This window comes from Cnephaeus nilssonii (assembly GCF_951640355.1).
Source record: "Cnephaeus nilssonii genome assembly, chromosome: 10".
NCBI classification, from domain to species: Eukaryota; Metazoa; Chordata; class Mammalia; order Chiroptera; family Vespertilionidae; genus Cnephaeus; species Cnephaeus nilssonii.
The window spans coordinates 76,533,700-76,560,258 of record NC_137081.1 but is presented as its reverse complement, the minus strand read 5'-3'; the positions used below and the strand labels follow the sequence as shown (position 1 = coordinate 76,560,258).

The following is a 26,559-nucleotide window of genomic DNA, read 5'->3' as shown; positions in this document are numbered from 1 at the left end:
TGTATTGCTGAGATGAATTTCTTAGTTCTCTACCCCCAAATTCCTTCTTATGGGTTGCAAACTCATTAAATGAGATTTAATTTTTTAAAACTTTTAATTATGAAAAAATTCAGACCAAAGGAGAGTATAAACATCCATGTACCCATCACCGACTTAAGCAATTACCTACTCATAGCTAATCTTGTTTTATTCCTAGCCTACCTACTTCCCCCTCCTGTTATTTTCAAGCAAATCCTGGATATGGTATCATTGAATCTGTAAATACTTCAGTATGTCTGAGATGTAATTATTAACCGCTAGACAGAACACCTGTTCCTCAATGGCTTAAAAAGTGAAGTTTTCACTTAACAGCACATTGCTCTTTCCATAAACAAGATAACTAGCACGATGATTTTTATTTCCTGGCTTAACCTAAAATGTGTAAATTCTCTGAGGGGCGTAGGTGGGAGAGAGTGGGTATTAGAGCACTTCTCAGTGCCCAGCAATCAACAAAGGGAGAATGAATGAAAACTCAAAGTGCTTTAGGTTTTTAACACAATCTTATCCTGGGAATCTAGGGCCTTGTGTTGCCTCTTTTCTTCTGGTCTCTTCCTGAATTCATTATAGGAAAATTTCAAGTTCAAAGCGATTTTTAATGTGATGATTTCAGCCTGAGAAGACTATTACAAGCAGGACTTACAGGGGGCGGGGCCTCCGGGGACGCGGCTGCACCAAGGCCCCGCCCCGAGGGCTCTCGGCCCCGCCCCTGCGGGCTCTCGGCCTTCCTTTTCCTCCTCCCCTGGCCTTCCCGTCCGCTTCCCAGCAGCCCCTGCGCCTGCCCCGGCTGTCCTCAAGATGGCGGCCGACAGTGAGGTGAGGTGGTCGCTCCCTGCCCATTCCTGCCTGCAAGTTCGCTCCTCTGCCTCAGCGCCTGGACGCTCAATCTGTTTTTTTTCTTCCCTCCCCCGCCCCGCAGCCCGAGTCCGAGGTATTTGAGCTCACGGACTTCACCACCGCCTCCGAGTGGGAAAGGTGAGTGAGTCGTATCCTTGGTTCGCAACACCTTGGGCCTCGGCGGGCGCCCCCTCCGCCGCTCCCTCAGCCCTGACCGCACGTGACGTCACTGCTGTGTGAAAAGCGAGACCCGGGGGTCCCCGGTCTCCGCCTCCTCCACCCCGGGTCAGCCGAACGCCTCTTCCGCGTCTGGCGTCTGACAGCCCGGGCCCGCCCCCGGCGGCCGAACCCTGAGACTCGGCTCCCAGACAAAGTTTTGTTTAGTCTCACGCCACTGCCCTCGGACCCGGGTTGTTGCCCACACGCACAATTTCCGTGGCTACCCCTTCCGCACTGTTTCCATTTATGTTTAACTCGTTGACAGAAGCAATAAACTTCGCAGCTGCTTTTTTTCCTCCCGTGTAACAGGAGTGAACCCTTTTGGGCGGAGGCCGCCGGCGCGCTGGCTGGTGGTCGTCCGCCGGCCGCCCTCCCAGCACTTGCACCCCGTCCTTTGGAGTAACCTTGCCAGGGGTCTGCGGCTGACCTCGGCACGCTTTGACTCCGTGGGTCACGTGCCCAGGCTCCCCGTGCCTGTCGAACTCCACTGAACAGCTGGCACTGTTGTATCCCTGAAATGAGTTAAAAGCCAAGTTTGTGGAGGAGTGAGCGCTAAGAATCGAAAAGCCTTAGATTTAAGAGGCTTAGTGCTCGGTGTCAGAGAAACCCTTCCGTTTCCCGGGTTTTGAGTGTGAGTGAGCTTGCTGCAACATTTTATAGGCTTTCTGGTTGGGAGAGGTAACTTGTGGATGTCATGTCGTTAGGTGACATAGGAAAACATAAAAGGTCTCAGCTGGAAGAGCAGTTTGACCTGTGGTATCTTCCAAAAGAGCAAAGTCAGTAAGCCATAACCACGCTGGCAAGGCTTTAGGGAGCAGGTACCGTGTGTCCAGAATTATGCTAATGGAAAAGAAGAAAAACAAAACCCTAGTCCTAGACCCATATTTTACCAGACAAACCAGCAAATAGTTAAATTGTAAGCCACTGGCACTAACTATAAAAACAGCAGTTTAAGTAAGTGTAAGTAAGGATGATATGGATTTGCATTGTTGGAGATATTTTCATAAGAAAGATAGAAAATGAGCTGGGCCTGGGAAGTAGGAAGTGTTTGGTTAGACATGAGAAGGTACTGACACGAGTGGAGACGGTGAAAATGAACCTTTGGAACTTCATGAAGAAATGCTTCCCTGGGGTGAAGGTTACCTTAGAACTAAGATTCATAAAGAAGACAGGACCAGGTTATGGACATCCTCCAAAGCTCAGTAGAGTCCAGTGACTTTACTGTGGCTCAGAATGCTTGTCTCTGATTATGTCTGTCTGAGGTGGACCCCGATATCTGCATTTCTAACAAGTTCCCTCCCAGGGGATGTTGCTGTTGCTGGGGGTCTGCAGAGGACACTGAGCATGAGCCCTTAAAGAACAAGAGTGAGAGACACTTGATTTTATAGCGGCAAAGGTGATGTGAGAGTTGTTTCAGAAGACAAAGTAAAATTAAGGCCAGTGACTTACCTTCATCCATAGTTAGGTTGGTAATTTGGAGATTGGAGAGAAAGGACAGAGGAAAGGATAGTAAGACATTTCAAAAGAAGATTTAGATAGAACATGAGGAAATTTGAGAGTAGAAAGAAGCAAACTCAACTGCAGCTTCTTGCCTGAAAGAATGAAGATAAAGTGGCAGAGCATGCAGAGTGCAGTTTTAGACCTGTTGAATGTGAAATAATAACTTCTTGTCTTGAAGGCAGTTAGAAAAATGTAACCTGAATCTTGGAGGATGACAGTGGGTGTGAGTGAGGAAACAGCAGAGTATTGAGTGGAAAAGGATCACTTTCCCCCACCTAAATATTTAAAATATCCTGAAGTAGAATATTAAAATCCTTTAGCTCCTTATCTATCTATATATATAAAATCCTAATATGCAAATAGACCAAACGACAGAACAACCGAACAACCAGTGCTATGACATGCGCTGACCATGAGGGGGCACATGCGGAACATGGTGGGTGTTGGCAGCAGGTGGCAAAGTGTGGAACGTGGCGGGTGTCGGCCGTAGTGGGATGGTGGAGCAGGTGAGCGAGGGCGCCAGACTAAGGCAGGGTGCTGGTCGCTGTCATTGGGGCGAGCCTCTGGTGGTTACTGAAAATTCTTTACTCCTGCACGCCGTGGTCCCGCCTGGCACTCGCACCTGCTGCCGGCGCTGGAGCCGCAGCTCGCACCCGCTGCCGGCGCCCAGTGCCGGTCCCGATTGGTCAGTGCCGTCAGCGGGTGTGAGCTGCGGCTGCTGGCCCCGAATGCCCCTGAGGGCTTCTCCACCTCCTCCTGCTCCTGAGGGGTGATCGAAACAGTAGCAGCCGCTGCCTGCTCGTACCCACCGCTCACACCCACAGCTGGCGCCGGCCCCAGTCACTCCACGCCATCAGTGAAATAGTGTTTTATGATTCATGGAAGATGTTAAGACTTTGGAGTCTCTTCAACTTTGAGTATAGTGTTTGAATGAAAAGTTCTTGTCGGTATGGTATGACCCATACAATTTATTGAGAGGGCTGACTAGAAACCCATTCTCTTTTTATCATTTTTCTGTTGAAGAAATATTTATTGAGTGCCCATGTTCCAGGTACAATCGAGGGCATTAGGGATGTGGTGGTCAATAAGAACAGATGATTCCTGCTCTTACTGAATGTATAGTTTAGTGAAAGAGACAGATATGAATACTATATAATAAAAGAGTAATATGCAAATTGACCATCACTCCAACACACAAGATGGCCGCCACAAGATGGCCAGCAGGGGAAGGCAGTTAGGGGTGACCGGGTCGGCAGAGGAGGGCAATTGGGGTGACCAGGCCGGCAGAGTAGGGCAGTTGGGGGAGACCAGGCCAGCAGGGGAGGGCAGTTGGGAGGGACCAGGCCTGCAAGGGAGGGCAGTTGGGGGGGACCAGGCCTGCAGGGGTGGGCAGTTGTGGGCTATCAGGCCAGCAGGGGAAGGCAGTTAGGGGTGACCGGGTCAGCAGGGGAGGGCAGTTAGAGGCAATCGGGCCAGCAGGGAAGCAGTTAGGCATCGATCAGGCTGGCAGCGGAGTGGTTAGGGGGTGACCAGGCTTTCAGGCAGAAGCGGTTAGGGGCACTCAGACAGCTAGGCAGGTGAGCGGTTGGGAGTCAGCAGTCCTGGATTGTGAGAGGGATGTCCAACTGCCCGATTTGGGATCAGGCCTAAACAGGCAGTCGGACATCCCTCAATAGGTCCCAGAGTGGAGAGAGTGCAGGCTGGGCTGAGGGACACCCCCACTTGTGCACGAATTTCGTGCACTGGGCCTCTAGTAAAATTAGTAATAGAAATGAGTCTAATTACAGTTGAAATAAGAGCTGAGAAGGGGAATAAACCTGGTCTTGTAAGAGCATATAGCCATTAGACCTAATATAGAATGAGTAGCCAGTGGAAATGACCCTTTACCTGAGATCTGGAGAACTTTCGGGGTAAAGTTATTAAATTATTCTAGTCAAATATCAATACTTTTAGGATAGAGTCCGATAGTAGAATTAAAAAGAAAGAAAAAGCACCTGTAATCCTACCACCATTAGATAGCTACTGTTACTATTTTGAGAAAATTCCTTCTAATCTATGTGTTTTGTAAATTGTATCAAACCATTTTAATATTTATTTATATAGTTTCCATTAACATATGAACATTTATTTCCTCAAATGGACTTTAAAACATGATTACTAATGGGTACATATTATTCCATTGAATGGATATACCATTAATTTACAACTGTTTGCTGCAGTTGAACATTAAGATAGGTTTCAGTTAACGCGCAAATTTTCGCTCACATTTGGATACCTTTTTATTATTACATTTTTGTTCTTTTTTAAAACACGTGAACTAATTTCTGTCACACTCATATTCAAAGCTGATAATTGCCTTTTGACTGAATCCCCCTTCCCCAAAGTGAATTAGTATATATTAATGCCTTTAAATTTTTCTTCCTTATGGAATTATTTTTATTACTGTTAACTAGTTTATATTTTTTACGAATTAGACAGAAAAGTATTCTTTATAGACTGGAAATACCTGGATCTAAGGAGACTTAATCAAGTATTTGGAAAAGACAATATGTATGCCCAGTCAGTATTAATGCCTTGAATTTTAAAGAGGAATTAATTAGAAGGTTCAGTTGAATCATAAAAAGTGATTTATCATTATTGTCTTACAACAGAAATGTAAAAATTATTATGTAAATCACTGAAGAAAAAACCTGATGCCTTGTATTTTGCTAGAATTAACTCTAATACTCTAGCAATACTATGTAGGCGTTTTAGTAGAGCAATGTCGTTGTTATATTGCATCATACTTACATAAGAAGTCAGCTTCTCAGAGTAATAACAAGTCTTCAGAAAGTATCTTTTAATATGTATTTAACATTACTGCTGAGATTTGACAGTTTTCATTTGCTAATGTTGAGAATATTGCTAGTCAAATTTATTCTTTTATTTTTAATAGGTCTGTTTGATCATTAGATTTAAAGATGTGGATAATTATAAAATCTGTCAGTTATGCCTTAAAACTGATAAATGTACTTGGATTTTCTTGCCAGCTGTTCCTTAAAATTTGTTTTATTTAATGAACAATGTTCCCAAATAATGTTTTCTTTTTGGGGAGGGGGGGAGGAATATCAGAGAATTCCTAAATCTTTAAAGGAAAAGTTACTAAATTAGTTATTTTGAAAATAGGGAAAATATTATGATTTCATAATTATCTTTGATAGTATCATGTTAGTCTGTCAGTTTTTACTTCTGTCTCAAATTTATTCGTTTTATATAGACATTTATTCTTAATTTATATTTTATAGCAGGCAGAATGCCTTTGTTGGATAAGCAGTATACTCAAAATCTAAGAATTCTTGAATGAAAGGAAATTATTTTCACTTTTATTCCACACTGATAAATTAGACTAACAATATTAAACTTATGAGACTTCTCTGATAAAAATGTTAAAATATAAAAAAATGTTTTTCTAAGAATTGTATAACAATAGTAAAAAATATGCAGTTACATATTTAGAAAGGTGTTTTTTTGCTCCTTCCCAGGTTTATTTCCAGAGTTGAAGAAATCTTGAATGACTGGAAACTGATTGGAAACTCTCTGGGAAAGCCACTTGAAAAGGTCAGATCTATTTGCTGGTGTCTCTAAATGAGTATTTATTTTGAAACTTCTATTTTTAAGCCCTTTGCTGCATTTGGTACATTTGAATTAAATGTTTTTTTAAGCTATGTATAATCTATAAACATAAAATGGTATCTGGAAGAATTTGGATTTGAATATGTGGCAAATAATACATGTAAGGCTTTTGTGAACTGTTTTTTAAATAAAATTTTATATGTACAATGTCATTCTTCGTGAGTGATTTTGTTTCTCCTAATGTTTACTTCTTTCTCTCTCGCCTTCTCCCTTAGAATGTTAGAAAATCTTTTTTTTTCTTTTTTTAAAAAGTTTCAGTTGGTTAGAGACTGCAGTTACCAACCTCTTGGGTAGAATATTTTGCTTAATTAATGAGGAAAAATTCTTGGTCTTAACAACCAACTGACTGTAATTTTACTCAATTTTTGTATTTTACAAATACCACTAATAACACTTGTTTTCACCACCTCCTTTTGTTGTTTTTTTTTTAACTTCATAGATGTTTTGAGGATAAGACTGAAAAAAATATTCAAAATTGAGGTGGAATTCTAATTCTAATCTTAAGATACTGGCGGTTTTACTCAAACTATGCCCAAATGTTTACTGAAAAATGTACTCTGAGAATAAACCTAGATTTTTCTGTATTTTGATAAAGGGAACTAACAGTTTAATTTAAGCTTATATAGATGCTTTTTGTTAGATTAATTATTTTGAAGTAAAATTGATCATTTTTATTATAAGTCTATCACTAAGCGATTTATCCCTCTATAAGGAACTCTCAGTTCTCAATATTTGCTAGGTTATTTTTCACCTTAATGGTGATGTTAACAGAATTTGAGACAATGAAAGCAATAGGATATTTTTCTTTAGCTATATGAATAAGAGCAGGAAAAGTAACACTACATATAGAAATCACATCATTTAAAGATATGCTGAAATGTATAGAGTAAATTGACTTACTAGATTTAAATACTTTTATGGATACATTTTGAAATAAAGAAAATGTGAAGTTCTCAATCACAGATCATTCTATTCCATGTGAAACAAATACATACAACAATTGATACAGATGTCAATAAGATTAAAGGCAAAAACAAGCTAGGTATAACTGGAATGAAAAATTATTTGTACCACCAAAAAGAGAGCTAAACTGGGTATTTGTGAGCTCTGATATTCCTCAATTATATGATTTACACATATGTGCTGTGTGTCACATCTGAAGAAATGGTGAGCAAGATTCATGTTGACACTGAACATAAATTCACATGAGAGAGAGAAGTAATAAGTAAACAAGACTCAAATTTTAGATACAAAATTCAGTCTGGGGATATAAGTTGGGTAATGTATTCAAAGTAAATTGCATACTGACATACATATAGTAGGGACTAAAGGAGTGTAACTCTCCAATTCTTTCCTTCCTATAGATTATAGTAAATAAAATGAGATATGGAAAACATGAAGAGATTTCAAGGTGAGCTGTATAATAAGATTAAAGAAAGCATAAAGGAAAGGTATTATTCAGCATAGAAAAGAAAGTTTAGGGAATGCCTTTATGAGATTTTACTTTATGTAAGACAGTGATGACCAATTCTCTTCCTTCATTGAGGCAGAATTAAGAAAAGTTATTTTTTCAAAACCATTTTGAAAAATTTTAAACATAAATACGATAATTTAATGAACCCTCACGTGCCCATCACCCAGTTTCAATAAAGAATAATCTGCCATTTCTTATTTCAGTAGTACCTTTATCACCTCCCTATCCCCCACTAAGTTTTTTTTTAAATGATATTTTGGGGGTAAAATTTACATATATTGTAATGTACAAAACTGTTTAATTTTTACAGATGTTTACATAAGTATAACATTCCTCACTCAAGATATTGGATAGTTCTGTCACCCCAGAAAGGTCCTAGTGACCCTTTCAAGTTAATTCCCATGCTCCTCACCCATGACCCCCAGGCATCTACTGTTGTTGTTTTTTAACTATAGACTACTTTTGCTTGCTCTAGAAATCATATATGTGCTATCATAAAGTATATACTCTTTGTGTCTTTGTTTTAAAACAATAGTTTTAATATTGTTCTAGGTTATTGCATGTAACTATTTTTACTGTATGAATATACCACAAATTGTTTCACTTGTTGGCAGATATATGGGCTATCCTATATAATAAAGAGCTAATATGCTAATTAGACCAAACAGCAGAATGCCCACCCAGACAACCTTCCGGACGAAGCCGGGGCTGCGAGGGCCAGCCAAGGCTGGGCCTGCCGAGGCTGTGAGGCTGCGAGGGCCGAGCCCCTTGCACAACTTTTGTGCATCGGGCCTCTAGTCTATATATGTAAAAGCCTAAGCAACCAAACGACTGGTTGCTATGACGTGCAGTGACCACCAGGGGGCAGACGCTCAATGCAGGAGCTGCCCCCTGTTGGTCAGTGCACTCCCACAGCCAACTTCCTTTGGCTAGCCAACCTCCCGCGGTTCCTCCCCCCCAGCTGGCCCCAATTGGCCCTGATTGAGACTGGGCGAGACTGGCCCGGATCACTGGCTAGGCTGAGGGACCCCACCCATGCACGAATTCGTGCACCAGGCCTCTAGTAATGAATAAAGCAGAACATTCTTATATGAGGCCTTTTGGTAGACATATGTTCTTATTTCTCTTGAGTAAATATTTAGGAGTGGATTTATAGGGTTATAGAATAGTGTATGCTTTATGCTTAACTATAGGAAACTGCTGAAACTTTTTGTACCATTTTAACCCCCCCACCAGCAAATATATGAGAGTTCAGGTGGCTCCACATTCTCACCGACAATTGGTTTTCAGTCTTATAAACTTTAGTCATCCTAAATGGATATGTAGTTTGTGGAACTAATTTGTATTCCTCATTCTGGTTTTAATTTTTATTTCTGTGGTGAATATTGGTAGCAACCACCTTTTTTTATATGCTTATTAGCCATTTTATGTATGTCTTTGTGAAATGTCTGTTCAAGTTTTTTTGTACATGTTTTAAGTTGGGTTGAGTTTTTATTGAGTTGTGAGAATTCTTTTAGTTCTATATATTCTGCTTTTAATTCTTGATTCAGTAGTTTTGCTAGGTTTTGAAGATATTTGTATGTTTTCTTCTAGAAGCTATCATTTTAGCTTTTAGTTAGGTCTGTGATCTATTTTTAACAAATATTTGTATATGATGTGAAGTGGGGAATTAACTTTTTACATATGGATATCCTATGTATTGTAGAATCTTCTGGGGAAAAACACTTCTTTGTCCATTGAATTGCTTTGTTGCTTTTGCCAGACAGTTAACTGAGGCAATACAACCTTCTGGAATCTGTATTCTGTTCCATTAGTTTATTTGACTATCTTGATGTTACTAAGTTGTCTTGACTACTGTAACTTAGGGTTTCCCAACCTTGGCATCATTGAAATTTTGGGCCATATTGTTGTGGGGCTGTACTGTGGACTATATCACAGTTAGTAGTATTCCTTGCCTCTACCTTTAAATGCCAGTAGCACCCTCCCAGTGGTGAAAACAAAAATGTATCTTGTCATTGCCAAATGTCCCCCAAGGGACAAATTGCCCCTAGTTGAGAACACTAACTAGCTTTATAGTAAGTCTTGAGGTTTGTTCGTATAAATTCTGTAGCTTTTGTTGTTTTCCCAAGATTATTTTGTCTATTCTAGGTACTTTATGTTTCTATTATGAATTTTAGCATAAGCTTGTTAATTTTTATCAAAAGGATGATTATGCTGGGACTATGATTGGGATTGTGTTGAATTTATAGATTTCTTTGACATTTTGACAATCTTGAAGTTTCCAGTCCTGAACATGGTACATTTCTCTATTTAAGTCATCTTTAAATTTTCTCAGCAATGTTTTATAGTTTTTAGTGGAAGTCTTGCATATCTTTTGTTTAATTTATTGCTAAGTATTTTATATGATGTGTTTGTACATGGAATTGTTTTTTAAATTTTATTTTCTAGTTTGTTGCTAGTGCATAGACATAAAATAAAATTTTATATGTTGACTTTGTATCTGGATAAATGTAAAGATTCATACTCATTTTGTTAAATCTTTTGTATTTTCTACTCTCATAATCATATTGCCCATAAGTAGGGACAGTTTTACTTCTTTTTCAGTATTTTTACCTTTTATTTCTTTCTTTTTTTTGTTAATCCTCGCCTGAGGATATTTTTTCATTGATTTTTAGGGAGAGTGGGAGAGAGAAGGAAAGACAGAGAGAAACATTGATGTGAGAGAAGCATCAATTGGTTGTCTCCTGCACGAGCGGGGAGGAACGTGCAACCCAAGTACGTGTCCTTGACCAGAATCTAACCCGGGACCCTTAGTCCACAGGTAAACACTCTATCCACTGAGCCAAACTGGCTAGGGCCCTTTTATTTCTTACTGTTATTGCACTAACCAGTAAAATATTGAATAACTGTTGAGAGTAGACATCCTGCCTTCTTTGCAGTAGTGGAGATGAAATTTTCAGTACTTCAGCAATGAGATCTGTAGGTTTTTCATAGGTGTCCTTTATAAGAATGAGGAAATTCTTTTCTTAGTTTGCTGATTTTTTAAATCATAAGTGAGAGTTTAATTTATTCAAATCTTACTCTGTATTTAATGAGATAATCATATGGGTTTTTCCTTTTTATTCTCTGAATGTGGTAATTTATATTGATTTAAAATCTTTCTTATGGTAAAATATATATACATAAGAATTACCATTTTAACTTTTAAATGTAAAATTGAGTGGCATTAAGTACTTTTTGCTGAAGTTTTTATCAACCCAAACTGAAACTCTGTACTCATTAAATAATAACTTTCTCCCCCCCACTCCTCCAAGCCCCTGGTAACCATTATTCTATTCTCTTTTCTATGAATTTGACTACTTTAGATATCACATATAAGTGGGATTGTACAGTATTTGTTCATTTGTGCTGGGCTTGTTTTTCCTCAGGTAACATTTCTTGTTTTATCTTTGAGTTCAGTTACTCTTTCTTCTGCTGTCTCCAATTTGTTGTTAAGCCCACATGACTTATTTTCCAGTTTAGTTATTGTACTTTTTTAGGTGTAGAATTTTTATTTGTTTCTATTATAATTTCCAGTTCTCTGAGGATTCTCATCTCTAAATTTGTTTTGAAATATTTTCCTGTAGTCCTTGAATGTATTTATTACAGCTAGTGTAAAGCTAGTTGCAACACCAAGGCCACTGTATTCTCTTAAGTATAGGTTACATTTTCCTATTTTTGTTGTTGTGGGGGAGTATATGTCCAATAATTTATTAATTTTATAGTTGTATTTTGAGTGAAATATAGTGACTAGATTCTGAAGTTGTCCAAGAGTATTTAGATTAAAACTCAGTTCTCTTCTCAGTGGTGACAGCAGCTGAAATCTTATTTTCAGTCTCCTGCTTTTCACTGTACACTGGAGTCTCCACTGCATATGCATGGTTTAGCAGATTGCCAAGATTTGAGACAGGGTTTATATGCAAATTTTGAGGCTTAGTTTCTATTGGCTTTCGGAACTTACACCTTAACTTTAAAACTTCCTTGCCATCTTTGAGCTTCTTTTTCTGTTGCCTGAATCCAGGAAAGTCCCATCATTCTGCAGCCCTGAGTTGTGCCTGGATTGGAGTGTCTTTTTAGATCAGTTCTCATGGTGTGGCCTGACCCTTGTTGCTCCCTGAGAGCCTTTTAAGGATTGACAAGGCCCTGCCTTTTCTAACTACCTAGTGTATTTGAGGCCAATTTCCTTCATGTACCTCAGTCAAAACAATGGATTGCAAAGATTAAATGAAGGTGCAGAAATGGGAATCCAGTTGCCTTTTTAAAACTAATATGGAGATTTACAAAATTTAAAACAATGCCACCCTTCTCAATATTTTGGGGTGTTTTTTTTTTTTAAAATAATTGTTATAACTTTAACATGTAATAAATTCTTTTCATTTTAGATGAGTTAAAAACTTGTGATTGTTTTTCCTTTTTAGTTTCTAATATGGGGTCCTTGGTAATTTAAGAGTGTAAAGGAGTCCTCAGGCAAAGAAGTTTAAGAATTGCTGTATTAGACAGAAAGGTACTAACACACACATCTCATCAGATATAATCCCTTTTTTTTTCATGGATAAACTCTGCAGTTTCTGCCTCTATTTGGTCACTGTTCAGAGCCTTGAAAAATTGTGTTGTTTTGTCCAGATTTTATAAATTTTATCTGAAGGATAGTTAATTTGACCAAGCTACTTTTACTATATGAGACCCTGAAGTGCTGAAAAATGACTTTGAGAAGAAGTAGCAGTTATTGAGCATCAGTTCAGGCACCATGCAATATAATTGGGACTGCGTCTGTTAACTTAATCATTACACATATTTCAATGATGAAGTATTACCTCATTTTATGGATGAGAACAAGACTTTGGGTACTGATAGTAATTTGCCCAAGGTCATTCTGCCAGTAGTTTGTTGTAAGCTTGCCTTTAACCCATATTGTTTCTATTTTAATATGCCCTTTTTGGTTTCAGATTTAAGTAAATGTAAAAATTACATAGTGGAAATACTAGAATAGATTTCTAAGGCCTATTTTGGAATCCTCCTATCTAATAAAAGAGTAATATGCAAATTGACCCTATCTAATAAAAGAGTAATATGCAAATTGACCATCACTCCCAAGACACAAGATGGCCACCCCCATGTGGACACAAGATGGCCGCCACAAGATGGCTGGCAGGGGAGGGCAGTTGTGGGCAGTTGGAGGTGACCAGGTTGGCAGAGAAGGGCAGTTGGGGGAGACCCGGCCAGCAGGGTAGGGCAGTTTGGGGGAGAAACAGGCCAGCACCGAGGGCAGTTAGGGGTGACCGGGCCGGCAGCGGAAGGCAGTTGGGGGAGATCAGGTCTGCAGGAGAGGGCAGTTGTGGGCGATCAGGTCAGCAGGGAGGGCACTTTGGGGTGACTGGGCCAGTAGGGGAGGGCAGTTAGGGGTGACCAGGCTGGCAGGGGAGGGCAGTTAGGGGCAATCGGGCCGGCAGGGGAGCAGTTAGGCGTCGATCAGGCTGGCAGGGGAGTGGTTAGGGGGTAATCAGGCTGGCAGGCAGAAGCAGTTAGGGGCAATCTGGCAGGCAGGCAGGCGAGCAGTTGGGAGCCAGCAGTCCTGGATTGTGAGAGGGATGTCCCAGATTGGAGAGGGTGCATGCTGGGCTGAGGGACAACCCCACCCCCCACCCCATGCATGAATTTCGTGCACCGGGCCTCTAGTAGAATAATAATCCTATCTAATAAAAGAGTAATATGCAAATTAACTGTGACTCCAACACACAATTTGGCTGCCCCCATGTGGATACAAGATAGGATTGCCAGCAGGGGAGGGCAGTTGGGAGGGACCAGGCCTGCAAGGGAGGGCAGTTGGGGGTGATCAAGCCGGCAGGGGAGAGCAGTTGGGGGGGGGGACCAGGCCTGCAGGGGAGGGCAGTTGGTGGGGACCAGGCCTGCAGGACAGGGCAGTTGGGGGTGATCAGGCCTGCAGGGGAGGGCAGTTGGGGGTGACCAGGCTGGCAGAGGTGGGCAGTTAGAGGCAATCGGGCTGGCAGGGGAGCAGTTAGGCATCAATCAGGCAGGCGGAGTGGTTAGGGTGTGATCAGGCTGTCAGGCCGAAGCGGTTAGGGGCAATCAGGAAGGCAGGCAGGCGAACAGTTGGGAGCCAGCAGTCCTGGAATGTGAGAGGGATATCCGACTGCCCAGTAGGATCGGGCCTAAACGGGCAGTTGGACATCCCTCGAGGTGTCCCAGATTGGAGATGGTGAAGGCTGGGCTGAGGGACACACACCCCGGTGCACCAGGCCTCTAGTAGAAGAATAAACACTATAAAAGTATTGAAATGAGTTCATATTTTTTACACTCAGTAGATTGGAATGACATTTACAGTTGACCCTTGAACATGTGGGTGAGAAGCGCTGATTCCCCACCACAGTTGAAAATTTGCATATAACTTTTGACTTCCCCAAAACTTCTAATAGTTTACTGTTGACTGAAACAGTTGATTAAAACATATTTTGTATATGTATTATATGTTGTGTATTTATTATAAGTAAGCTAGAGAAAAGAAAATGTTATTAAGAAAAACATAAGGAAGAGAAAATAAATTTTTAGTATTTATTGGAAAAAAATCTGCATAAAAGTGGACCAGTGCAGTTCAAATGCATATTATTCAAGAGTCAAGTATATTGTAGTGCTTAAAGTCTACATGGCAGACATTAAATAAATTTGAATTATAGGTTTTCTCTTGTGTGAAAACTTCCCAAACTAAGTTATAACTATATGTCATACTTGGGACTGATACAAACATTATAAACAATTTATATTCCTTTATTTGTATTCTGTCAGAAAATTTAAGTATTTTATGGATCATTGGAGTGGGAGGGGTGAAGTTTTTTTAAAAGCTAAAGTTTTTGAAAAGTAGACAGTTGAGAATCAGTAATGAGAATACAGGGTTTCTGAAATGAAAGCAACATTGAGCTGCCTATGATGATTTTAGGAATTGATTATTTAAGATAAGGTTTATAATCTCCCCCCTTTTTTAATTTTTCCTTTAAATAGTAACCATAGTGTCTATGAGTATAACTTTTCTGGGTATTATTCAGAAGGGAAAACAGTATATTATCATAGTTTCTATTCTTTCAAATGAGAAGTTTTTGGAGTTCTTTGTTGTTACTGTGTTAAGTTTTTATTGTAATAGGAAATTCCAGGGGACATCTTTAAGAGATAGCATAGCATAGTGATGAGAAGTCATACTGCTTGTGTTGGAATTCTAGTTCTATTACTCCTTCTGTGGCATTGGGCTGTTTTCAGTTAATGTTAGCTGCTGCTGGTTGTGGCTTCTCTTTCTTAAAACTATTCACCAGAGGCTTAAAAATAGTATTTGCTTCAGTATACTGGGATATAAACAAATAGAATTATTATTATTATTATTATTTTGCTATGAAAATTAATTGTTTCCCTAGAGCTCCTAGAAGTTAAAAACTTAGCATGTACTAGTAGCTGGGGAAAAAATAAAGTTTTATGTAACGTATTCTGGTCAAAAAGCTCCGGATTAATCTGAAATAGATAAGAGGTCTCTTGAGATGTTTTTAGTTCTATTATTTCCTAGTTCTTTAATATATATACTTTTTATTGATTTCAGAGAGGATGGGAGAAAGAGAGAGAAACATTAATGATGAGAGAGAATCATTGATCGACTACCTCCTGCACACCTCACACGGGATAGAGCTCACAATCCGGACATGTTCCCTGACCTCCTGATTTATAGGTAGATACTCAACCACAGTTCCACGCTGGCCGGGCTATTTCCTAGTTCTTATACTTTAAAAAAATATATATTTAAAGATGTAGCACAAGAGTTTTTCAGTGTTATCAATAAAATTGTTAATGTACATCATGAATTTCTTTTATTTTTGGATGTTTCTATTGATTTTGGAGAGAGAGGAAGGAGAGAGAAATAGAAACATCAATGTGAGAGAGAAACGTCTGTTGCCTTCCATACACACCCAGACCAGGGATTAAATCCCTGGAACCTGGGTTATGTGCCCTGACAAGGAATCAAACTGGTGACCTTTTGGTGCATAGGACAACTCTCAACTAGCTGAGCCACACTGGCCAGGGCTACATTATGAATTTCACTTTGAACTTTAATTTGTACAGGACATATGCCACTAATACAAAAAGAACTACGCAAAAATAATTCTAAATAAGTACATAAAAAGAACCTAATAAAAATCATTGGCTAATTTATTTAAGGCTATTTATAGTAATAAAATTGCTTTACAACATAAATCTAAATAACAAATATCTGCTTTGTGAACTATTCATAAGTTAATACTCAATTTCATTAAATGATGTCCTTACATTTTACTAGTTTGGCTTGGTATAGATCACATTTTGTTATAACAAATTTGACAAAAATTATTTTTAGCAAAATATTAGTTAATTATAATCATTTATGGGAGAATTCGCAATTATATCTATATGCTATAATGCTTAACTTTTCTTTCCAGCATATAGGCAGTGAGGTGTGACTCAAAATCATTAGTCATAATAGATAATTTCCTAATTTATTTATTGCATACATATACATTGCCTTGGATGTGCTCAATAAATGTTTGCTGATTGACCCTCAGAATACCTGATTAACCCCCTGAACTTGTTGTTACCTTTGCATAAGATAATCATTGTACACATTTAGTTGCTTGGAGTTTTGTTAAAATATGATGGACTTGTAAGTCTATTTCTTTCACCAGGTAGGGGAAGTTTGTTGTCATTTCTTTAAATAGGTTTTCAATATCTTGCTCTCTTTCTCTTATTCTGGCATCTCCATAATGTGAATGTTTGTACGTTTGAAGTTGTCCCAGAGGCTCCTTACACTATCTTCATATTTTTGAATTTTTTTTTCTTTTTGCTCTTCTAATTGGGTATTTTTTACTTCCTCATATTCCAAATCGTTGATTTGATCCTCAGAATCCTCTACTCTACTCTTGATTCCCTGTAAATTATTCTTTATTTCAGTTGATGTATGCTTAATTTCTGACTGGTCCTTTTTCATGTCTTTGACATTCTCACTAAGATCCTTAAAAGTCTCACTTAGCCCCTTGACATTCTCATTAATTCCCTTGAAGCTCTCATTAAGTCCCTTGAGGCTCTCATTAAGATCCTTGAGTAACCTTGCAACTATTGTTTTGAACTCTGTATCCAAAAGTTTGCTTGCTTCCATTTCTTTGATTTGTGACATGTTTCTTTGTCTCCGCATTTTGGCTGATTCCCTGTGTTTGTTTCTATATATTAAGTAGAGCTGTTAGGTCTCCTGGAATTGGTAGAGTGGCCTTGTGTAGTAGGTGTCCTGTAGGGCCCAGTGGCTCAGTCTCCCAGTCACCTGATCTGGGCACTCCAGATGCACCCCTTTGTAGGCTGTGCACAGTCTTGTAGTTGAGCCTTGATTGCTGTTGGCATCACTGGGAGGAGTTGACCTACATGCCAATTAGCTGTGAGCAACAGGTGTGTCTACAATGGAAGAGCTGCTGTGCAGGAGAGACCCCTATGGAGCAGGACTTGATTCAGTGGGGCTTTGTTGCTTACTGAGTCTGCCCCTTGAGTGTGTCACTTGTGGATATGTAGAGTTGTAATCTGCTATGGTCTGAAGCTGTCCATCAGGTACACTGGCTCTGGGACCACCCAACAGGAGCTACAGAGAGGTCTGCAGATGGCTGCTTCTTATATTGGGCTAGGAAGTGGCCAGGTTGTGAAGCAAGGCAGGCTGGTGCTAGAGCTGGGTCTTGGGCCTTTTATTGATAGGTTTGGGGCACGCTGACTCCAGGGGCTGCTTGTTTAAGAGATTTTAGCAAAGTCTGAAGCCTCAGACAGCACAGGCCATTCATATGGAAAAGCTGCTGCAAACACTTGGGGGAGAGCTGCAGAGTGGATGGGGTGGGGTCTCAGGGAGTCACCAAGACTGAGTGTACAGTGTGGGCCAAGCTGATGAAAACTCAGATATGGCTGCAAGTCAGCTCTGGGATAGGGGAGGTCCCATCACAGGAACAATGACCCCTGTTAGCACCCCTGTCTGAGAGAAAGCTGCCCCAGAGTTCCTGCCTCGATGCTAGACAGTCCAGTTCCTCCCCATATGTCCCTGGATTCCCCCAAAGCCGCCACCAGTGCTGGAGCTCAGAGGGAGCAAGACCATGTAAATTCGTTTGTGGGCCCTCTAAGAGGGACTCCTGGGATTCCAGCAGCCTCCGTGTCACCCAGCCACAATCCCTGCTGCTGGTATTTATAGCCTGAAGTTTTGGGGACTTCTCTTCCCAGCTCTGGAACCCTGAGCTGGGGGTCTGGTGTGCAGCTGGGACCCCCTGTTTCTCAGGGAGGCCTTGGAGTACCCCTCCCGATGAAAAAAATGACATCCAGGGGTGCTGGACCAATCTGTTCCGCACCTCCACCCCTCCTACCTGTCTCAGTGTACTTTCTTTTTTACTTCTTTAGTTGTAGGACTTCCATTTAACCAGATTTCAGGTGATTCTGAATGATGGTTCTTCTGTTGTAATTTTGATGTAGTTGTGGGAGGCCATCTTGGTTCTTTTTTAGAGGATTTTTTCCATTGATTTTTTTTTGGGAGTGGAGAGACAGAGAGTGAAACACATTGATTGGTTGCCTCCCAAACACACCCCGACCAGGGCGAGGATTGAGCCTACAACCCAGGTACGTGCTCTGACTAGAAATTGAACCTGTGACCCTTTGGTGCACGGGCCAACACTAAACACTGAACCACACCAGCCAGGGGTCAAATGTATACATTCATCTCTTCCCTTCCACCCATCTACTTTACAAAACTAACAATTTTTAACAGTTGGTTCCATTCTGTGTGTGCACATTACACCATTTTCAAAAGATGACTTGTCAGTTGCCTTTCTTTTTTAAACTTTATATTTTACTAGAGGCCCGGTGCGCGAAATTTGTGCACTTGGAGGCAGGGTCCCTCAGCCCGGCCTGCGCCCTCTCGCAGTCCAGGAGCCCTCAAGAGATGTCCGACTGTCCTAAGCCGGCAGTCGGACATCCTTAGTGCTGCTGCTGAGGCAGGAGAGGCTCCTGCCACTGTCACTGCACTCACCAGCCATAAGCCTGGCTTCTGGCTGAGTGATGCTCCCCCTGTGGGAGCGCACTGACCACTAGGGGGTAGCTCCTGCATTGAGCATCTGCCCCCTAGTGGGTAGTGTACGTCATAGCGACTGGTCGACCAGTCGACTGTCTGCCCCCTGGTGGTCAATGCACATCATAGTGAGCGGTTGAGTGGCCTTAGCATATCATTAGCATATTACACTTTGATTGGTTGAACGGATGACCGGATGACCAGACACTTAGCATATTAGGCTTTTATTATATAGGATTGGTTTTTTTTCCCTCCAAGATGGGACATAGACATCTAATTATCTAATGCTTGCATGGTAGTCCATTGAATGTATGACTATCATTATGTATTTATGCATATTCCTAGGAAGGATATTTAGTTTACAGTTTCTGCACTTACAGTATGGAGTAGTAAGCAGTATTGTACATACATTTGCATACTTGTATGCATATTTCTCTGACATTTCTAAAAGTAGAATTACCAGGCCAAAGCAGATGTGATTTTTATTTTTTTGATAGGGCCTTATTTCCCACCAAGATGATTGAATGTACTTATCCTCTCCTCACACATGGCATATGAAAGCACCCATTTCTTTCTTTTTTTTTTTTGAAAGCACCCATTTCTTCATTCCTCCAACAGTATTTTCATCAATATGAGAGGCTAAAACTATAATTTTTATTTATATTTTCCTGAACACTGGTGAGATTGAGTCTTTCTTCATATTTATTAGACACTAGAATTTCCCTTTTGATAGCTTGTTATATACACTGACCAGTTTTCTGCTATCTTATCTATATATCTATATATATAAAAAGCCACTGTCCCCAACGACCAAAGCAACCAAACGACCAGTCGCCATGAGGTGGCATTGACCACTTCTTGGTCCTCTTCTACTCCTCCCCCCGCAGGCTCCGATGGATCTGCGATGGTGAATGGAGGAATTGTGGTGCGTGGTGGGAGGACTGGGCTGGCTGTCAGGCTGTTGGGATCACCAGCTCATCCCCGGCTGCTCGGGGGCTCAGGCCTGCAGGAAAGTGGGCACTGACAACTTTACCTCCATGCACGTGCACCAGGCTGGCCGCTGATGGAATGTGCTGCCCGCTCGGGGCTGCTCACGCTGGGGCGGGTAGGTTGCAAGCGTGCACCGTAGCCTCCATCAGCGCCTCAAAGCCCCAGCAGCAGTGGCAGCGGCAGCGGTGCCCATGTGAGCGGCCCCGAGCAGGCAGTGCGTTCCATCAGCAGCTGGCCCAGCGCACGCACACGGAGGTGAAGTTTCCGGAGCCCACTTTCCCATAGGCCTGAGCCCTGGAGCAGCCAGGGATGAGCTGGTGATCCCAATGGCCTGACAGCCCGGCGGCGGAGGCAGCGTTTGGCCTGGGGACTGGCGAATGGGCAGAAGATGGCCCTGATCGCAGGAGGCTAGGCCTTGGGACCCTACCCGCACATTTTAATTGTGTGCTGGGCCTCTTAGTTGAATTATAAAAGGGCTTTTATGTTTTTATGAAAATTAATGCTCTGTGTTGCAAATAATTTCCCGAGGGTGTCAATTTTTTTAAATTTGAATGTATCTTTTGCCTTACAAAGTTTATATATTTTTCATTTTACTGAAATGCATAATAAAAATTGTAGATAAAAATTTGTCAATTTGTCCTAGCTGGTTTGGCTCAGTGGGTAGAGCATTGGTCTGCGGACCAAAATTCCTGGGTTCAATTCCGGTCAAGGGCACATACTGTGGTTGCAGGCTCCTCGTTGGCCCAGGCCCTGGTCAGGGTGCATGCAGGAGGCAACCAATGGATGTGTTTCTCTCACCTCCATATTCTCTCTGTCTTTCCTTCTTCCTTCCACTCTCTCTCTAAAAAGTGAAAAAATATCCTCTAGTGAGGATTAAAAAAGAAATTGTCATTTTAACCATTGGCAAGTGTACAGTTCAGTGGCATTAAGGACATTCATGTTGTGCAGTGATTGCCACAATCTGTATCCAGAACTTTATCATCCCAAACTGATATTCTGTGCTTATTGAACAATAACAACTTCATATGGTAAAGAGCAACCATATAATATTTATCCTTTTGTGTTTGGTTTGTTTCACTTAGCATGTCGTCAAGGTTGATGCATATTGTAGCATGAGTCAGAATTTCGTTCATTTTAAGGCTGAAAATATTACATTGTGTGTGTATACACACACACATACACACACACACAATATTGTATTTTGTTAATCCATTCATTTGTCGATGGACACTTGGGTTGCGTCTCCTTTTTGGTTGTTGCAAATAATGCTGCTATGAAGATGGGTGTACAAATACCTGTTTGAGTCCCTGCTTCCAGTTCTTTTGGGTACATACCCAGAAGTGGAATTCCTGGGTCATATATTAATTTTTAAGTTTTTGAAGAATCACCATATTGTTTTCCACAGCAGCTGCACCATTTTACATTTTTACCAGCAATGGACAAGAGTTCCAATTTCTCTCCACCCATACCAACACTTGTGTTCTGTTTTTTTGTTTGTTTGTTTGAATCCTCACCCGAGGATATTTTCCCATTGATCTTTTAGAGAGATTGGAACAGAGAGGGAAAGACAGAGAATCATCGACGCGAGAGAAACACATCGATTGGTTGCCTCCTGCATGTACCCTGACCAGGGCCCTGGCCCGGGGAGGAGACTGCAACCAAGATACGTGCCCCCAACAAGAATCGAACCTGGGACCCTTTGATCCACAAGCTGATGCTCTATCCACTGAGCAAAACTGGCTAGGGCTGTTTTCTGCTTTTTTTTTTTTTTTTTTTTTTTTTTTATAGAAGACATCCTAATGGGTATGGAATGGTATCTAATTGTGCTTTTGATTTGCATTTCCTTAATCATTAGTGATGGTTGATTATCTTTTCTTGTGCTCATTGGCAATTGGTGTATCTGCTTTGGAGATCATTTTGCTCGTTTTTATAAGTCAGGTTTGTTAAGTTTAAGAGTTCTTTATGTATTCTGGATATTAATCCCTTTTCTGCTATATATGATTTGTAAATATTATCTCCTGTGGGTTGCCTTTTCACTCTGTAGACAGTGTTCTTTAATGAACAAAAGTTGTTTTTATTTTAATGTAGGCCAATTTGTCTATTTTTTGTTGTTGATGACTCTGCTTTTGTTGTCATGTCTAAGAAATCATTGGCAAGTCAAATTTCATGAAGCTTTACCCTATGTTTTCTTCTAAGAGATTTCTATGTTTAGAGTTTTCATACATTTTGAAGTAATTTTTGTATATGGAATAAGGTAAAAAGGGTTTCTATTTTAAGTAATCTCTGTCTTTAGGACTTCTAGATTTCATGTACAAAGGGCTTCATGTGCTTCTCTATTTTTTACTATTTACTAGTTCTTCTAAATATTTTTCTTTCAACATTTAGAAATCAAGGATTGTCTTAAGTTACATTGATTTAGTTTTAAATTGTGAATGTCTTTATCTCCAAATTTAACCACATTAACCAAATGACAGGAAAATATGCAACCTGATGAAAAAGGTACATCTCATGGCAATGTCTTTCTAAGTTCCTGGCTTTTTGCTTCTAGCAACTACTCAAGGTTTCACACTGCCCATTTTCTCTTTTCCTTTCAGATATTTTAAAGGTCTGCAGATGTTTTCAGAATTGGTCTTAGATTCCCACAATTGCTACTTTAGGTTGGGCCTTGTTCTCATTGCCCATCAGTCTCTAGTTATTGCTGCAAATCTAAACCAGAACCTACTGTCTTCTGTTCTTCACATTTGTGGCCATTGTTTTTATTAGACGTAGCCATCTTATGACACTGAGTACATCTTGGATGACATTAAGTGACTTAGATTCTAAGTATTTGTGTAAGGGGCCAGCTTCTATAGTAATTTAGAACTTTTACATTATTTCTGAATTTTTGAAAATAATAAATAGCTAACACTTGAGTGCTTAACTTACTATGCACTAGGTACTTACTAAGCACTTTTTATATATCATCTCATTTAATTCTCAAAAACAATTCTAGGAGATAGATACCATTATTATTCCTACCTATAATAATAAAAGTATAATATACTAATTAGACTGGACGTCCTTCCAGGAGACCTTCTGGACAAAGCCGGGACTGCGAGGGAAGCCGGTGCTGGCAGCCGGGGGAAGGAAGGACTACTCTTGCACGAATTTCGTTCATTGGGCCTCTAGTTTTATAGATAAAAATTGAGGCACAGAGAGGAAAGTAACTTGGCCAAGATTACTTAGCTAGTAAGTAGTAGAGCTACTCTGTGAACCTAAGAGATCTGCCCTGAGATATAGTCTTCCCAGTATAAACACTGAGCTGTAATACTTAAAAAATTATTTTTAAATCACCAATACCCCCCTCCTATACTATTTTCCACTTTCACCCACCCCCTCACCCCTGCAGTCATCACACTGTGGTCCAATTGTTTGTGTCCATGAGTTCTCTCCTTTTTTTGTTCTCAATCCCCCACCCCCTCCAACACACCCCTCACCAGAGCTGTCTGTGTGCCATATCTTTCTTTTCTTTTTTTTTCTTAATCCTCACCCGAGGGGTTTTTTTCCCATTGATTTTTAGAGAGAGTGGAAGGGAAAGGAAGACACACAGAGAGAAGCATTGATGTGAGAGAGACATACCAACTGGTTGCCTCCACCATGCACCCAACTGGGGCTGGGGATTGAGCCTGCAACCAAGGTATATGCCCTTGACTGAAAATCGAACCTGCAACCCTTCAGTCTGTGGGCTGACACTCTGATCACTGAGCCAAACCAGCCAGGGCACGTGTGCCAATACTTCCTGACTACCCCTTTTGCTCACCTCTTCCTGCTTTCATCTTCCCTACCTTAACTCTTTCTCATTATTTCTTTCCTTCCAGTGTATTCAGAGGAATTTTTCTAAACTGATATTGTCACTATGCACAGAAGCCTTCAATGGCTCTCCACTGCCTACAGGGTAAAGTCTAAACTCATATGCATCTGTGCAAAGTCTCTCTACTTTCTCCACTTTTCTCTTTTCCCCTATAGCAGCGATTTTCAACATTTTTCACCTCATGACACACATAAACTAATTACTAAAATTCTGCAGCGCACCAAAAAAATAGGCTTTTTTGCTGATCTATCAAAAAATAGATATAATTTTGATTTATTTACACTGGACAGCTATTGCGGTGTTGGCTGTTGTCATTTTTCATTTGACATTCTAAAAGAAAAGAGGTCAATGCCCTTGACTAAGTAGTCAGGCGTTGTATGTTGTAAAAATCCTTGTGGCACACCAGTTGAAAATCACTGCTCTAGAGGAAACTTCAGCTAAATTGGGCTATTTGTTCCCTAAATTTAACCTGTACTTTCTTGCCTCAGACCCTTGTCTGTTTCTTATTAGTCTTATTTTACCTAAAGACTAACTGGAATTCAATTTTCTAAATGAATCTATTTCTGACTTACTCAACCATCTCCTTAAGTTCTGACCCACTTATTGTTCTCTCTGTGTATCTTTTTCTCATATGTACTATTGAATATCTGTAATAATAAAAGCGTAATATGCTAATTAGACTGGACGACCTTCCAGACGAAGCCAGGGCTGCAAGGGAAGCCCAGGTCCCGGGTGCCAGAGGGAAGCTGGTGCCGGCAGCCAGGGGAAGGAAGGCCTACTCTTGCATGAATTTCATGCATCAGGCCTCCAGTATATATATATATAATTTTATACACATACATATACAGTTATGTATGTGTATATATATGTATCTGTCTTAACCTTTAGTGGAAAGAACAAAGCCATGACGGGTCAAATTCTAGCTTTACCTTGGACAGGTTTTTAAATCTCTGAACCTTTTCTTATCTATAAATGGAATTGAAACTTATATCACAATGTTACAAGATTTTATATATATACACGTATACATACATAATTACATGTGAAGTATTTGGATTAAATACTCAGTGGATGTTAGTTCTTATTTTGAAAGGCAGGGAATTAATCTGTACAGTCCACTTTTAAAAACAATATTTGTAATGAACTTTAAGTATAGTGGATTAATTAAAATCCTTGGTGGATAAACATATATGTGGTGCATATATAAACAAGTAAGAAGGTCATCTATACAGATGAGGAGGTCAGATCAAGCAATAAAATACTTGGGGCTTAAATTGCAAGCCAGGCTCACTCTAAGGAGTGTAAATTTTGGCTGCCAAAGTAGGCCCAAGCTCCTATTGGAGTTGAGTGCTGGTACTATTGAGTTGTTGCCTTTAAAGAAGACTTATATGTGTCAAAATGTGTCTCCTACCTAATTGAATCGACTTGACTAGTTCTCTTTCCTGAGGTTTAGCTTATTATATTTGTTATGGTCCACTTGTAGTTAGCTGTGTCCCCTTTTTCCAAGATCTCTTGCTATTATAGTTATTAAGTAGCTGAATGTTTTCTGGATGAATTGTGGTTCTTTATTGATTCAGTAGGTACTAATCTCAAGTTCCCTTGTGTTTCCAAGTTTCCCTTGTTAGGGTATTTACTTGTAATAACCCTCTGTAACTAAAGTCACAGTTGCATGCAGAAGAGCTTCTAGACTGAGTTTTAATATAATTCCCCTTTTTACTTTTGTACTTTCAGTAGATGATCCTGATCCAGGCTGAGTAGCTTAGGAGACCTGAGAAGAGTGGGAGATACATAGATGGCTGGATTTTTTATTTTTATGATTAGATGTAGTTTTTTAATTATTAATTTCAAGTTGTCATGATCAAATATCTGTGTCTATGACTACATAATAAATATACTGAACTGGAAACTTTGCCATTACACAAACATTAGGGTCACAAACTATATCACATATCATATACATTTCACAGCAAACAGTTCTTCAAATGTAGCAAATCTCTTTTGTAACAATATAGTTGGAGAGAGCAATGTCAGCCATCTCCATTAAATATGTTCTTTCATATTTTTGCTGTGCTTTGGCGTTCTCATTTGCAGTCTTCAGGAGACTAGGTGTCTGTTGGATTTGAGTTCTACTGGGTCTTTATTTGCATGCTACTTCAACAGCATACATGCATATTTGTTTGGTTTTTGTAAAACTACTTGAAAACTATACAGTTTGAGTCACTTGTGACTAGAGAAGCACTTGATTTGTTTCATCCAGAAATAGATGAAATTCCCAGTGAATATCTTGTTATCTTGTACTAGAGGCCTGGTGCACAAAAATTTGTGCACTTGGGGCGGGGGGGAATCCCTCAGCCCGGCCTGCACCCTCTCGCAGTCTGGGACCCCTCGGAAGACGTCCGACTGACGGCTTAGGCCTGCTCCCTGGGGGATTGGGCCTAAGCTGGTAGTCAGACATCCCTCTGGCAGCCCAGGAGCCCTTGGGGGATGTCTGACTAACAGCTTAGGCCTTTTCCGCTGTTAGGGCCAATTTGTATATTACCCTTTTATTATATAGGATAGGATTTTTAAAGATTCCTGTGCATTCAGATTTGAAACTGCCTGGGATATCTTTTCAGACAGAATAGATAGATGCAAAATACCATGATTAAAGTTGAGTCTTCTCAGACTGAATTTTTTATTGAGATATAATTGATATACAATTCACCAATTTAAGGTGTACATTTCAATAGTTTTCAGTACAGTATATTAACAGGGTTGTACAACCTTCTCCACAATCAATTTTAGAACATTTTTATTATCCCCAAAGAAACCTCATATCTGTAAGTAGTCACTTCT

At 40.2% G+C, this 26,559-nt stretch overlaps 1 protein-coding gene across 1 annotated transcript in view; it reads left to right on the top strand.

Annotated features, from left to right (window-relative positions):
- The first annotated feature begins 813 nt into the window (after nucleotides 1-813).
- RAB3GAP1 (RAB3 GTPase activating protein catalytic subunit 1) overlaps nucleotides 814-26,559 on the top strand; it is a 123,685-nt gene continuing 97,939 nt past the window's right edge. Inside the window, exons 1-3 of the mRNA XM_079781910.1 lie at nucleotides 814-852; nucleotides 956-1,011; nucleotides 6,114-6,189. Coding sequence (XP_079638036.1) covers nucleotides 835-852; nucleotides 956-1,011; nucleotides 6,114-6,189 — 150 coding nt within the window. The 5' untranslated portion in view covers nucleotides 814-834. The remainder of the gene's footprint in view (nucleotides 853-955; nucleotides 1,012-6,113; nucleotides 6,190-26,559) is intronic.